General features: G+C 32.0%; 1 protein-coding gene across 2 annotated transcripts in view; it reads right to left on the reverse strand.

The window, feature by feature from the left end:
- Positions 1-17,853, reverse strand: part of LOC100168952 (neuroligin-4, X-linked-like) — a 365,515-nt gene that overhangs the window by 317,012 nt on the left and 30,650 nt on the right. For both annotated transcript variants that reach the window (XM_029490516.1, XM_029490519.1), the window contains exon 2: positions 12,804-13,387. In XM_029490516.1, the coding sequence (XP_029346376.1) occupies positions 12,804-13,215 (412 nt within the window). In that variant the 5' untranslated portion in view covers positions 13,216-13,387. The remainder of the gene's footprint in view (positions 1-12,803; positions 13,388-17,853) is intronic.

Below are 17,853 nucleotides of genomic sequence, written 5' to 3' on the forward strand. Positions count from 1 at the left end.
CTAGCGGAAAAGCGATTTGGATTTAAAATACGATGATATGTATAATATATTTTGTTTTTAGCAACTGTAGATTTTAGGATTAGTAAAATAAGATAGTTTGGACGTGGAAACAAGTAGAAATATTTCCAGGCGTTTGTTGCCCGACGATGAGGTTTTGATTAATTACGCACGTATCGGTGAAACTCTGTTCCCTTTTATTATCAAGGTTGAATGGGAAAGGAAAATATGATAATATTCTTAATCCAATATAAATGTGATGTACTTAAGTAATAAGCTTTGCGTTAAGCCATAATTATGCGAAACCCGGTATCGAATTTTCAACCATGCTAATTGCACATTTGTTTTTTACGGTCGGTTATTTGTTACGCTGTTCAAAAATCAAGACACATTGTAATTCAATGAAATATCATCAGATATTCATTTGTAAACTTTTCTGGAAAATGAAATAAGCTTATAAATCTAAAATGGACCACATCGAAGATTTTTTTTTTTTTATTTGATTTGGTACAACGGTCACGTGATAGGGTAGGTATTCATTAAGTTTAACAGTTATATAGAATTTCTCGAAACTTGAGAAAGTATAAAAAATTAAATAATGTTATTGTAGATTTATAAATTCGTTATTATTAGTATTATTATTATTATTTTTTTAATCTTGTGAATTCATTTTTAAATAGTACCTATTGTACAAAACCATAGCCAGGAGCTATTGTGTATATTACAAGCTCAGCGTGGACTACAGTTTACGTCTTGTAACATAAAAATATTTTACCATAGGCAGAGAAGAATATTAAAATAATGACAATAATAATAAAATTACATTAATTTCCATCATAAAATATACAGTATATAATACGCATTATAACACAGTGCACATTTCAGTTTATAATGACTTGTTATAAACGACGAAAGTAAAATAGTATAGTAATAAAAGATCATTCCATAAATATTTAAAATTTTTTTATTTTTACATTTTGGAAAGCCGCCGTTCAAAATTAATATTTTTTGGCGTTTTGTGATAATACATTTTAATGAACAAAATGTAATGTTATAAAATAAATTGAGTATTATAACAGTATCATTGATGACGTGTACTAATCGTTCAAAATTGAATAAAAAACCGTTTTGATTTTTTTTTTTTTTATCGAAAACACTTATTAAAATTGAGTTTAGAAAATCATATGCATTAAATTTTAAACCACTTCAAATACAAGTGGAATAATACAATGATGATATAGGATAAATTTCAAACAAACTTTTTGCGGAGTTTTCACTTTTTGTTTTAAACAAAATCGTTATAAAGTTTAACGTTTTGTTTTGCGTCAAACAAGAAAGAAATTCCTGAATATTATACATTCTCATAAATATGGTAAAAACGTTTGTTAATTCAAAACAATATTTCACTAGTCGATTCTGAAGTAATCTGAACTAGAATGTATATTAGGTATTCAACAACAGACTACGCTGCCTACTGTAGCTGATGTTTGTTTAAAATATGGATTAAACTAATTAAAAACAACGTGGATATTAAAGAAAAGTAATCTATCGAAAAATATAATGGGAAAATTATGATAGATTAATCGTTAACTAGATTTTAATCAGAACTCTCAATAAATAATAATATGATAGATGTGATGTGTTTTTTTTTTTGCATAAGTATAATACAATTTGTATTATAAATATTTTTACCTTACTTATTTAATTATATTTATTATAGATTTGATTCTGATAAAAAAAAAAGCGTACTTAATAGACAACTTTGTGCACTACTGACTGTACATATTATTTGTATTTAAACATAAATCAAAAACTGTACGCTTATGAATTTATATTTGTACTTTGTAGAACATAACAACTATGCTTATCTTAACTTTTTCTACAACAAAACATTTAAGTACATATACAAAATATAAAAAATATACGCAATATCGGATCTCTTCAGTATTAAAATTATGATTGGACATTTTTCCAAAGTTATAAAGGTGATAGATTAATATTAATTAATAATAATTTTAAAACGCCGTAATCCCCATTTACTTCGAATACATTATTAAATACATATTAATTATAATTAAGTTAAATAACTAAAAAATGATATTGTTTTCAAATTTTGATTATGATGCGTCAACGATATTAGAAAAATTATTCGCTTCAAATTTGGAAAATAGAAATTTGTATCTCCTTAAGACTTTGAAAATCAGGTTTTGAATAACTGAATTAGGTATTGAAGAAAATAATGGGCTTCCCCACTGTATGTTGCAAAACTACTTTACTACATTTCTGAAACAATATAGAAAAATAAATCTTTGCTTAACTACACCGGCAGTATAATCTATTACTTTGTATTTTTATCCCCATTTAAGTGAATAATTAAACACTATAAAATATTAATGAACGAGCACACAAGGTAGGAAAGTACTTAAAATTGTTGAGTGGTTAAAATTATATTTTTATATAAATAAATATTTATTTTAAGAAATAAAAATCACGGCTTGTATGTTACATGACCACAAAAAAAAATTAATATTATAACTACGTTCAAACATATTTAACACATAGAGATATAAACTTACCATAGGTAATCAAATATTATTAATAACTTTGTACTAAGTGTCACATACTTCGACGACTCCCCCAAACATGTAACGTGATCGGGGAATTCAAATTACGATATTAGTTATCCAGGGAAGTGTTTTTACTCCGTATGGATAAGTTTTCAGTAGCAGGGGATTTGAGCACTTTTACAAGAGGTTTTACAAGAGGTCCTACAAAAGGTTTTATCAGCAATAACTAAGAAGACTTGCTTGGTTTTCAAATCTAAACTATTAGGCATTATATTTTAATTAGTTTTCATATAGTTTGCTCGTATTAATGGCGAATGTCGATCTGCCTGCTGTACGTCTTTTTAATAACAAACAACAATTTGTAAAAGGTGTCGATAGTATATATGTATATATTGTGTTGGTAAATTGTATAGTGTGTATTTAGTGTATATTTTATATCATATCATATATTATATAGAACGTAATAAATGTTACAGTATTTAAAACGTTAGGTTACATTTAAAATTTAAATATTAAATATTTTGTTTTATCGCTCTATTGTTGTATTTTTTTCAAAAGATATTATATTTGTACCTTAGTACCTAGTATAAAGATCGTCAAAATTTTGATTGTAAATTTTTATTTCGACATTTGAATTTATTTTTTAAATATATAATAATACATTTTGCTAACAATTCTTTTTTTAAATTTCGTTTTCTGTTTCATTTCTTGAAGAGAACTTATGTGTCAAAAAATAAAATATTTATGCTTATTGCTACCTACTTACAAGAAAACAGCGTGTACATCATACACGTTACCGCACCACTAATAAATAATTGTAACACAAACTAAAATATCAAAATGTTGAGAAATCGACTCTTGATGTTTCATTACGTCATTATAAATAAGATTTTTAATTAATTTTTCTTTTTTCAGTCTTATATTATTCTTAATTTTGTATACGTTACTTTTATATGCTTAAAATAATAATAAAAAGTACCGTTTCACCTTTGTTTTATTGTAAATTTTATTTCAGTTTGACTTGTGTAATTATTTCTGCTTGGAAAAATAATATTTTTTGATTTACACCACATAAAATGAAATAAAATTTTGTAATAATAATATTATTCATAAGATTCAAATGTAGGTATAACTTGTTATAATATGCATTATTCATGCCATTTTATTATTTACTAATAATATTAATTATTATAAAAATTGTACTATTAGCTTATAATAAGAAATATAATGCCTTTAAACAAAAAAAAAATTCCAAATCTATAGTAAGATTTAGAAGTGAATTTCATATTAGAATTTCTTCGCCATTAATGAATCATTTAAAATTCCAGAAAAAACAATGCACGAAATGTGGATATGGTATAATAATACGCTCATAATAGGTATGTGTATGGTGATGCTTATACAATTTATAACTTTAAGCGAATGATATTATTACAACGAGCAATTATATTAAGTAGTTCAATATTATTTTCAATTTATGATAAACGTTTTTATAATAATATTATACAATGGTTGTCAATATGCACCAATAATTACCTCAATGTTATGAACACGTGTCATATACTTATAGAACGTCTACTGAAGTTGCTTGCAGTTTCAATTACTATACATAATACATATGCGATATGCGGTCAATAACAAATGACTGAACATTTTCTACTGCCGACGAAGACATCGTAAATTTATATAGAAAATAGAGTGGCAGGCTATTCGCCGTTAGAGGTACACAATATATAATTACGTCAGAAAGTGAAAGTGGCTGTTTTTATTAGCCGCACCTTTGTTTGTTCACTTGTAGTCGAGAGAGGGTGCGTTGACATATTACGTACGATTTGAAAAAGTGGTTGTTTTCGGTGTTTGAATTTCGATTCAAGTACATTTTGACGAGCCAAATAATAGTATTATTTTTAATTTTAAAATTCTCAACAGTGATCTTGAAACGATTCCTAAATATTGGAATTGCACAACTTGTAATTGTTGAGACCATTTTCCATTTGAAAATAACAATTTAATTCATTAAACATTAAATTCGAGTCTATTAATTGTTTATTTGATAAAACTAAAACGCATTGAGCTACAACCACTCACTATCATTTCATATCGCATCGGAAAATTCTGATTCAAAGAATGTAATTGAACATTATCATCTGTGATATATTTCCACGTGTCAATATCCACACAACTTAGTCTAAAATAAACGTTTAAGACGATATTTTATATTGAATAGTAAATTGTTGATGGCGAGCTTTGATTCACGTTCTTATTTTTTTGACATATATTTTGACATTTGATGCAAATTTTCAATGTGGAATTAATTTCAAAAATTGCATGGGTAATATTGTTATTTTTGTTAAATAATATTTAGATGTAGTTGTAGCGTTATATTTTCATGTAGGTATTATATTTATTTCATGTAATCAATACTCAATATCTGTCAGGTGTATAATGTCTTACGACTTACACAATTATTAATTTTGAACACTGAACGCATTATTCCCCTGACAACAATATTTTTATGTAACTGACGTGAAACGATATTACGTTTGGTCGGACATTGCATTTGAGTAAAAATTGTACCATCCTTCAAGCACCCGTTTATATTTACGAGTTTACGACCATCGCAGTCAAATTCAGAGTAATTCCAACGTCATATTCAAATATTTAGACAAAATATTATTATGTACGTTGTTCATGTCTGGTGTAATCGTGAAAATCGTTTTATATATTTTTTCCAGAAAATATTGATATTTATACAGACTAGATAGTTATTTACTTAGGGCACGCAAATAATATATAAGTAATAATATTTTACAAATAACGTCATAGCCGTTGTTATATTATTAATTTAATAATATTATTACAATAACGAAATATTGGCATAGGAAATTTCTCCTCTCATCTCAACAAGCTATCGGTTATTTAAAATATTCGATTCATCGCAATGCATGGTTCGATTAACCGTAGAATTGGGAATGAAAATAAATAAAATATAATTTTATTATGCTCGTTTAAAAAAAAAATGTAGGTACTAAATGTTAGATGATACAAATATTATTTTCATTATGATTAGTGTGTTTAAATTTACCTGCATTTCTGATATAGAATGCAATATTAGAAGTTTACACGCGTACACGACTTGCGTTCAAACGAATCGTATCCGTTTAGCGAAACAGGTACAGTATATACATTGTTGGTTCGTGTTTTCACGACGAGCGCCGTTGTATTGTGTAGTTGTTGTTTTTTTTTTTTTTTGATTATCGCACGTTTTCCAGAGAGGTAATAACCATAATATCATTATAGCGTTGTACTACAGTGACCTGGTTGGCGTTCCGTTCGTATTATGTTTCGCAAACCCATTATTCGGTTACTTAAACGCCGGCATAATATAATATGTAGGTATATATTATAATATAACAGTTTATATACGAAATCCCGTGGAATTATAGTGCGCTGCAAAATCCACTGCAGCAGTGGTGGTATCAACTTTTCTGCTCTTAACGTCGTATATTATAATAAGATGATTAAGTGGAAACCTCTAATTTGCATCAATTAGCCCTCGCACGCAGTCAATTGTATTGTGCGGGGGGAAACGGTTCGTTATCATATTATCATGGGTCACGAGTGCCAGCCACCCTCCCCCCCCCAATTCTTCGTACGATACCACCATGCACGCGAAAACTTCCCCTAAGACCGGCGTGCACGGCAATCCATATAGCCACCGCTGCAGATGCAGTCGAGAGACGCGTGCCAGAAATCCAAACGGAACACAGACTTGGGGGACGTATATGCTCATACGCGAATGTTTCAAACGTAAAAAACTTAAAGGAGACACCGAGTCAGATGACCAGAAATCGTCGGCGCGATGACTATACTATGCGTATACGACATGATGATATACGAGATACGATTAATAGAAACGAGCCATCAGAGCCAGCTACTTAGGGGTGCGCTGCAGTTCCCCCGGGCCCTGGCATGGTTAAGGCCGTCATATATTACTGAAATGCAGTCGTATACGATTTATTCATATCGATTAAAATTAAATAATAAAATTACTTATAGATACGTCTTGTGGTATGATTAAATAATTTATAATATATTTAATAATCTTAAAATCTATAAATAACGAAATAGCAAAAAAAAAAATTGAATTTATATTTATAATTTAAGTTAAAGAGCCCCGGTAAATACAAAGTCCGGGCCCCGAAATTCCCAAGTATATAAGGCTCTGTGATTCATAACGAAACTGAATGCAATTAGACGACGCCCAAAGACAACGCCGCAAATATTCACAAGAACCTCCCCGTCCCGATCGTTTATTCTGAGGCACGCTGTACCGTTTTTTTTCGTTCGTTCTCCACACACAGACGTAGCACATCAGCTATTGTACGAAGACCAATCGGATTGCAATAAACGCGAGCCAAGACTATTGGGTTTTCACCGGGGGATGGATATTATAAAATATAAAACCAGTTCGTCGTTGCCGATAAGGTTTTCTTTATTCATACAACGCCCCCGCCGTCGGCATAAATTATTGACGTAGGCCGCCTGAATGTCCGGAACACGCACTTCGTCCGTTCGAGCCATTCTCGTACAAATCCCCACCACCATCACCTATATATCACATAAACGCGCGCCGCTACGACGGTCCTGTTATTATTATTATTTTTATTATCATTATTATTATTATTATCAACGCCGCTGTCGCTGGGTCTTTTATTTTTTTCCGTGCTATGTTTTTTCTTTTCTTTTCTTTTTTTTTTTTTTCATTTCCCGGTGTCGTAAAATCGAGCTGCAGCCGTTTCGCGGTGGGCGGGCAGGGGCTTTCGGACATTATATAGGGCGTTTATGACGACGGAACGATCGTTTTCGTGTTCTCCGCCACCGAACGTGTATACTGTGTATACGTATTCCGAGCCATTTGCTTGGCGACCGTATTTTATCGCCTACGTTTTGACACTGGGTGCTGTTACTTATAACCAAAAAATGTCTCAGCCGGATCTTCGGAAAAACGCACTTTAAATATTAAAAACTGTTCCAGGCGTGGACCTATAAAGGACATTCTGGAATGATTTCCCAATGGTGCTTTTTAACGAGAAGCCAATTTCGTATTGATCAGTCTGGGCTGCACAACTATGCCCATCAATTCGTGAAGCTGCAGTGATTATATTATTATTATATAACCTATGCACCGAGCAACGATCATAATATTGTGATTATTCGGTATGCTACCGTTGCATTAGATAAATTTTAATACGATAAAAATTACCGACAATCATTTTTGTTATATCAAAATCATCTAATATTAAAATATGTAGGTTGGTATATAGATAAAAATATATAGATATAGATATAGATTATTTTAATCTGAACCAAGTATAATATTGTTGTTGATAATAACCAATATTGAAATATTGTATTGAGTAATTTATTACTTAGTATTATAAAGTATATAAGTATATATTACATAGTATTATAAGAGTGCTTAGCCAGTAAAATAATTTATACCCACTATATTAACAGATTTTATTTAGTAAGTCATATTAATTGAAGAAAAAAAATGTAAATATTATTGATCAACGTGTAATAGACTCGCGTACAATTTAAACAATAAATTATAAACATTTGATTTTAAACATCACCTAGTTCTGGTGAACGGAAAAGATTTTGTCAAGAAATTTACACTTTTGGTAATTTAACCCTGCAATACTTTTGAAACTACAAAACTAAGAGATCGATGTGCATTGAATTTTTCTATGTCTCGAATTCTCACAAAAGTTAATAGTTATACTGCCAGGGAATATTTATTGTTGTGTTCTTTACGACTCCACCGAACTTAGCTCGTTTAAGGAAATTCCTGAGTTTATACCATAAAGTGAGGTTGGTGGAGTAAAATTAATCTACAATGGCCTAAAAGTTACTAGTACTTTCGTTCGGAGGAAGGAAAGGCCGCGTTAAGTTTAAAATAATTGGCAAGGCATAGGAAATTGAAAATTGAAATATAATTGCTAAATTTATCGCTACCTAGATCATTATATTATCCAAGTTTTACTACTTAGGGTGTTATCAATATGTTATTAACCAAAAAAAGTTTTCCCATCACTTAATTGCTGAGCCATGATAATAACACTAAGACCCAGTATAAACATAATTTGTGAAGCATCGGGTAGCGAATTTTGTACATTTTTTCACTACGTTTTATAATATCAACATAAATCAATATAACATTATTATAATATAAGAGTTAAATTTATTTCCTAAAGTGAGGTAAAATATGATAAACAGAACATTTTTACAGTTTCAGTTTTTATATACGTACCTATATATAGTATTTTCACGATAAAATAACTATAAAATAACGTATTCCATACCTATTATTTTCAAGAGAACAAAAATAAAACTGAAGATTACGAAGATCTAGGATGGACTATTATAGGTGAATTAAATCGACAGATTTTTGTGATACTTTACTATTATTTCTAAGCGGGCGATAGAAGAATATATTACTGTTGTTAAGCCACTATAATTCATCCAACAAACAGCAAAGACTATCCACAAGACATGCTCACTGTTATTTATTTTTTGTTATGAAGTAATTTAGTCCGCAAATTACCCAGCCATAAAATAGCGATCACGTTTCATGTTCGTAATGCGACGCATCTGGTATACATATATTTAAGCGTATCTATATATATATATATATACATATAATATAATATAATTTAGAAACAGTACCGAAATTCTGTCAGTTGATCACCGCAAGTTGTATAAAACATCTGATGTTTACATGAGTAGAATGTAATATTTGCATTTTAAACGATCGAATGTAATACATCAAATGTGCAAGGGGAAAAAATCGCGAGGCAAACTACGGCGTAAAACGAAAAGAGACGTCAAAGATAAAAATAGGGAAAACGTGCGCACGGCGTACCATCCATTGTAATAATAGTATTACAAGTAAGTATACACTGTACTTTATCGCGAACAAAAACGTAATATGATTTCATATTGCAAATTACCGTTTGACAATATATTATAGTAACAATAATAATATTATAATATGTGTGTTTGGTCCGATGCGGAACTTTTAAAAGTTTGTCACAAAGGTAGCATTACATAGAAATCGGTTGTAGTCTGTACACTAACGACATATTTTGTTCGTAATATGAATAAGCATGCTTTCCTAACTCGATTATTTCACAATATACAATATTATACTTTCATATTTCAGGCGTCGAACAAAATATCGTTCATCGATTTATTTATAATAATATAATAATACAGTGGTCAATATTATTGACTGTGTTTTTTGAATGTACCCCCAACAATATCATTGGATTGTTTAATTTCCGTGTGAAAAATGTATTGGAGTAATGTTTTTTTTTTTTTGACAATGTTTTTTATTGATAAAAATATAATTTGTTCTTCCTAGAATGATGAACAAATTACCATTTTATACTAACGTACAGGGTTATCATATTAACAAAAACCAAATGTGCATTTAATAATGATTTTTTTTTGCCTGAAATGTATAAAACTGTAAGACTATATCACAATATACATTTTTGATGAATCACTGTATTAAATATCATAATAATATAATATTATATATTTATTTTGTTTTTCGTTAATGATTTTAAATTAATTTATTTATTTTGTGGCCATAGCGTTTCTGGTTTGTTTTATTTCACACGACCAAAATACTTTTTGATAATATTTAACCTGACCGTCGTGGTTAAAGCAAAAAAAAAAAAAAAAATAGGAGACAAAACCATAATATACACGACGGTTGTGCGCATGTCTGAAGTGTTATACGTATTACTTATTATTTATTATTATCAGAATTTTATTCCACGCACATCCGTCTTTCGTCTCGAATACGTTATGAGATGGACCATACTACTACGTAATAGCCTCAAAAGCCACATCATCGGATTTATGATAAGTAAATGTTGCATGGCACAACAACTATAATATTACTGTACTTTCGTCCATCGACGCCGAAAAGCTACATAATATTCATCATACCAAGACCGATTCGATATTATTATTATTCATTGCCGACTGCTCGTGAACAAACCGAGTCCGTCTGTATACGTACACTGTAATAGCGTAATGAATATAATTATTCTAAATCATGTTTTACGGTTCGTGTTCTATGTATTATTATTATTATTCCATGAATAAAACTCTGGTAAATTTTAATGCCTAAATCACGCAAGAACAATATGGTCGTTCGACGTGCAGACGATAAAATCGAACAGCCGTGCGTTTGGGGAAAAATTTCGAGTGTTCAAACATTATACACATATATACACACACGTAACACACCTAGTGTTCAGCGGGAGGGTGGTGGGTGGAGGTGAAAAACGGGCGTGTTGTGAAAAAAAAACACCACCATAACTCCCCTGTGTTATCGTCGAAACGCCGGAATGCGTGCGTTATTAATACGACCGAGTTCACTGCGTATCGGCGTTAAAAATCTAAACTATAATGTGATCTACCCGAAATAATTACACCGCGTACACGTCGGGGCTTAATTAGTGGAAGTACGGTTTTCCGGGACACGGGATAATAATAATAATCATAATCATAATAATAATCATAATACCGTGCGGAACGGCGCGACGGGACTTGATAGTGGTTGTAAACGGGTGAACCGTCAAACGGTTTTATAAGTCTCCCACTGAACTACAACTATGGACGGGTGACCGGAATACAATCGTATACAATTATTATTAATGAATTGCGACAAAACCTACAACAGGTTACCGGGTTAGAGACGCCCATACCGGAAGAAAAAAAAGACTGCAAATCGTTTGTAATAATAGGTATAATATTGTAGGATCTCGCAAAATGTAATGGTGTGCAATTTCAGTCAACTGCCGTGCCAATCGCGGTGATCAATATCCGAGTGTTTTCTCACTACATTCGTGTAACTGCAGTTCCACAAATCTGTTTAGGTAATCGCCGTCTCGAAAACGCGAAATCCGTCACATAAAGTGGCGCACGGTAGGCGGTAATGGTGGACTAACGGGGTGACTCGGTAAATAATCAAAGTATGTATATAGAATAAGTAATTATAATATTGCAATTGCGTAACCTTAATATTATGTGTATGCCATAGTATACATCAGTAGATCGAGAACTTACGTGATTATAAGTTATAAGGCATATACATATTATTATTATTAGGTATGTTGAAACTTACTTCAAACGAACACAAATAACTCGATTGCTAAGAGCAATGCCATAGGAATTATATACCATTCGATTTAGAACTTTTGACGTGCTAGCTACAGTTTCCCCGTCAGATGAATTGCACGATGAGAAACAAAACATTTAATGCTCTATCTCGGTTCGACAATTCGTACAGTGCCTGTAGATGGTGGTGCTATATGGTCTTTGTTGTATTATAGTCCTTCACACAAGTATGAAGAGTACTTTATTTGACGTGTGAACAATCCAATACCTGATTTAATATTATACGTAAGTCAATCGATCGACACAATCAAGATGCCTAATATCGTACAATAAGACGATATCATTATCTATTAAAATTAAATCTGTAGGCATGTCGATGTCTTTGATCCGACCCCGAGTTAATGGAACATCATGATAATATTATAGTAAATCAAGACGTGTGTTGTAGGTAGTACTAGTAGTAGTTGTAGTAATTGTAATAATAAACGACTAAGCAGTATTGGATAATATAACCAATTAATAAAAAACTGCAACAGTCTAGACAAGCTATAGAACCACTTAAAATTAGATACCTACGTTATAGCAAAATATGGGTAATTTGATGTTTAAGTATTCTTGTTTCATTAAATCAGTGGAACAGGATTCACTAAACAGCAGACGAAAAAAAGAACAGGACCAATTCGATTATTGTAATAATTTCTGAATAACTCCCCAGACACGCATATGATATTGAAAGAAACGAGGAATCGGTTGAAAAATCGAAAATCATTTTACATTAACCGCAATATACGAATTCTTTCAAGAAACCTTCGGATGTGGCTGACTCTCGAAGTCTGTGAATCCGTTGGTACAGCAACCAATGCCTAACGATCTACTCGACTAAAAATAAAGTCCGGGGTTTGGAATCCTGCACACCAAATCCGTTAAGGTTTAAATGGGTTTGCGCAATCCTCCAAAAATGACCGCCAAACACCAGTTCGACGAAGACGACCACCGATTTTTGGATTGATTTTTTGGGGAGAGGGGCAATGCACTTACCTTGAGCCGGGGCGTAGATGTTCAAGTACAGGCAGTCCTCGCTCTGGTTTTGCAGGTAGGGCAACAGCCGGCGCAGGTACTGCATGCGGCCACGGGCCATCGTCTTCAGAGCGGCCGTCTCGTCGGACACGTTGGGCAGCCGCTGCGGGCACACCGGACCGAATCGGTCGGCCACTTTGACGCCCGACCACAGCGAACCGGTTACCGGTGGCATGAACCGAAGTGAGCCGACCGGTGGCGAGGCGTATGGCACGCCACGGAACACCTCGACCGCGTCCAGTCGCCGGTTGTCGGGCGTCACGATCACGCCGCTCACGTCACCGTACTTTGTGCGCACCACCCGGCTGGACGTGAGCGCGGCGCTGACGCCACCGAACACGAACGCCACCAGCAGCCACCACGGCGGCACCATGATCGCCGTCACCACCGCTGCCCGGGTGGCCGACGGCGACGGTGGCGGCGACAACGCTAACAGTAACGGTCGCACCTCACGACGGACATCGCGTCCACAGTCCTGCAAGCGCCGCCGCCGCCGCCTCCGCTACAACTGCCGTCCAATAGTACGACCCGCAACGTCAATCCTCCTGTGCGAACAAGGACAAAAAAAATATTATTATTATTTCAGTTGAAAAAAATATGTTTTTGATGTCACGTCGAGAAAACCGAACGTGATAATATGGTTATATTGAAACTAGTCTGCATTTTTATAAGTATAATATTATTATATTTTACATCTAGATAACATATAATATTTCTGTGAAGCGGTCAAAGAATAATTGAAAATTATAAAATGGGAATATTATAATATGGATAGGAAATTCCTGATGTCTACGACGGCAAGACGCTACGCACCGCGAATAAACGAAGAGAACACGAAACAAATATCAATATTGCGTCTCGTACAATCATTGCAGCTGCAATATAGTATACGCAGGGCCGCGGGCCGGTAGTGACGAATCAAAATAATAATTGTGACGTGACCCGTCTTTGATTTCGAGCTTCACAGCATCGTGTTTCCCGAATTATAATATGCAATATTATGCGCAAAGCTCGCGGGAGACTAATTGTCCGTATTGATACTCCGCACACAATGCGATTTATATTATTCACAACGACAATATTATATTATTCCTTTTCGCCGTTTGGTATTATTATTTCTATTGCATATTATCTAAATTGTGTGACTATATTATCATAGTCGATCGTTTCAATTTCGGTTTTTATTGCACACAAAAAAAAACTATTTATTTATCATGTTTTAGAGGAAAAAAAAACTTATTATGAACATCGATTAGTACATATAATTATACCGAAGTATCGTTTATCAACACACACAGCTTGGACATTACTGATATATTATTATGTACCTATACAATGATATGCGTACTATGTACCTACAACTGACGCGTGGAATAATAACACAAAAAAATTATATAACCATTAGAACTTTGATACTCATGTTTTTAAACTTTTTTTGAAATTTTTATATCATTTTTGCTATTGAACGGGGCAACAATAATTTTTTTAGGAATTCTGTTCAACACAGTGTAGATAGTTATTTGTTTCCACCTACTTGGTGGTTTGTTAAAAATTCGTGAAGATATATTTCTCCTTCAAACAACTCCACTCTTAAAAACTTTAAATAATGTATAGTTTTATGTATGTTTGTTGAATTGTTAGAAAAATATAAATCATAATAAAAAAAAACTGTACCTGAAATAAATAAAAATTTTTCAAATTGTATCTAATACCAGTTTCAGTGGAGTTTCAGTTTCAACAGTTTTAGACCATAGTCAATAAATAATCTAAAATAATGAATATTTTGCGAGTGAAAAAATTATAAGACTTATATTGTTTAAATGATACATAATTTAATTTTAAAAAAAATATTTAAAATAATATTTCTATGTACAACGTTCGTTTATATACCAACTTACTCGGATGACTAGATAATAACCAAGCACGGATCCAAGGAGCTAAAAGGCTTTGACTACCCCCTCCCCCCCACTTTGGACGTGTTTTATATTATATTTATTTATTTGATCAATTTTTTTATTTATGGTCATGACATATTATATGAACTATATGCAGAATGTACTAAAAATATAAATGGATATTTTCTGAATAAAATTCGTATACATTTCAGATTTCTAAGCGTTTGCATGTCAATAATAATATTTTTTAGCGACAAACAGTTTTTCTTTATTTAATATATACGAAGTGCATACTGATGAATAACGTCTCAAAGTAAATTAATTATTTTGGGGGATTTTCTTAGGTAACTAATTAAAAATTTACCTATTACAAATCGGTGAAAAGTCTTATAACTTTAAAGCAAATGTAATCAAGGAACTCGTGTAGTATAAATGTTTATTTAAGGTACTTTTGGTGTAGGCTTATTTGATAAGCTATTTTATTGTTTGTATACCAAATGGTACGTCATACAAAGGTTTTAATTAGAAATGTAGCTAGAGAAAGATCTTTTTTTTTAAACCGTAGGTTAGGTAATTGGTTAATATTTGTTTTAAAACCTCGACCCTAATACAGCCGCAGTTCATTTAACCAAACTACAGTTCTCTAGGAAGTTTTGTACACACACACACACACACACACACACACACAATTATTTAATTTGGCATCTAGTTTCAGACGCATTCGGGAGTAATGAAAAAGTTAAACTTTCGTGACATATTATTATATTATAGTTAGGTACGTATGTTTAGACGACATAGTTGTTTCAGTACGGCACAACAACAATATAGTTATGGGACGACGACTAGTGGTTTAACTTTGCTCACAATATTATAGCCTATAGATAAACGCATTATAAAAATATCGTACAAACGTATTTCATATGTTTACCATAGTTAAGACCATACACAGTACTCGCCCAGTTGAGCGCAAACACTCGATCGACCTAATTGCATTATTAAATCGACGTTACGTGTACGAAAACTCTTAAGTTATCTGCATAATATACAATATCGTCGATGATAATAAAACCCTATAGGTATAATAAAAATCAACCGGAACGTGCAACGTTGTAATAATATAACATTATTGAGTCGAAGACGAATCGCGTTCGGCGACATACTTTTGATCGTAGTTCGCGACTGAATAACCCTCGTGGACCGCGGATTCATGAAAATCAAAAATCTCCTAGGCGTATCATATATATACAATATACATAGTACAACGTACTAACTACGTCTGATCAATCGTTTCGCGCAGTCCATGGATGGTCGTCAAATTTTTCGCTCGGGTGAAGGGTGGTAAGTCCCAAGTATATAGGTATATTTCCACTTCAAGTGCACCCCTCCGCCAGCCAATACCCGGCCCGGCAACACCCATGATATTCCAGATTTGGAGAAACGCATTTAATATAATTCACCACTGATTCTGTTACACGGCGAAATAAATACAATTATTGTCATTACTGTATATATCGGAGATGAAATGCAGCTGACGGGTGCTCACGATTGCCACTTACGTAGGATCTACGACTTCAGTGTCGTAAGCATTCGTCATAAGCAAAGTGCTCACTATAATAATATAACACTATATTATTAATTGCCTACACATTAAATGATAAGGCATGATTCAATTAAAACAAGTGCCTCGAACGACATGTGTTGCGATCACGTCATTTGAAATGGAAACAATATTATAGAACATATAATAACTAAATTATGAAATAATATATAATATAATATATATATAAATATTGTCACTGACATAATGTCGCCATTTATTTTGCTTGTGATAAATAACTTACCCTGAACTATGGTTTTAGGTAAATGTGGATTATTGCTTAACTCATAACAATTCTTCATTATATTATACTGAGGCCTTAACGGTATGAGTTTTTTTTCATTATTATTATTTTGCAATTTAATGTATTCGGTTATTCCATGAAATCTAATTTAAAACTCTCTAAAATGTAATCTTTTGCGGAGTTTAATTTTACAAAATATTATACTCGTAATATTTTATTGGACTATTACTATTTATTTTTTTCGTAATATTGTAAAAGATCACGAATAAATGGTGGGTACTGTTTCGTTGCAAGTTTATGACGTATCAACACAGTGCAGGGACTAGAACCTTTATGATTTTATCGGTTTGGGTTTAGGTTTCGGTTCTCATAAACTGAAAATTTCGGTTTCGGTTCTGGTTTCGGTTTTCAAAAATATCGAATTTCGGTTTCGGTTTCGGTTTCGGTTTCGGTTAATACCGGGTTTTTACCCTTATTATTTGACTTTTTTTTTATCAATAAAGTACTATGTAAAAAAAATAACATAATATTAATAACCTCTTTTTAGTGACAGGTATTTGTAATTAAGTGTAACTATTTCAGAATTTATGTAATATTATAAAAAAATGAATTATTATAAAATTATAAATTAAAATAAATAAATACATTTTATATTTAAAATAAATAAAAAATTATTATTAAAAAAACAAATAAGAATGAATTTTTAACACACTTGGGGTGACCCATGTTTCAGTTTGATATAATAATTTATAACTTATACATAAAAATATAAATTTAAACAATATATACCGTGCTAATGAAGACGAAAGAACAATTTAGTAGAATTGTCGTACAGAGCATAGTATAGAGAAAATAGTTAAGGGGGTTGTAGCGTAATCAATTCTAAGGAGTAAAAACTAGGCCTTTTATATTTCTGTTTGTCTGGGTCTTGTGTATGTGTTGAAAGTAAATGAACATTAGTGTACGTAATTCGTAGTACTGATTACGTTTTATAGGGGCATCATAGTGACCGGAATGTACGTCTGTAATTTTACCTACGCGTATGCACATGTCACCATATATTATGGCTTTATAAAATGACAAACATTTTTTGTCAGTTCGGATTTTAATTTTGTAAGCAGATTGAATTCTCCTCTATATTTAATATGCTTTAACTGTTGTACATTTTTCATATTCTATATCAATGTATTTAAATTTGAATTATGAATATGATCTATTTTTACTCTTTTTGTTAATAAATTACTAAGTAAAAAAATACAAATACAAAAAATAGAA

Source organism: Acyrthosiphon pisum, chromosome A2, assembly GCF_005508785.2.
Source record: "Acyrthosiphon pisum isolate AL4f chromosome A2, pea_aphid_22Mar2018_4r6ur, whole genome shotgun sequence".
NCBI classification, from domain to species: Eukaryota; Metazoa; Arthropoda; class Insecta; order Hemiptera; family Aphididae; genus Acyrthosiphon; species Acyrthosiphon pisum.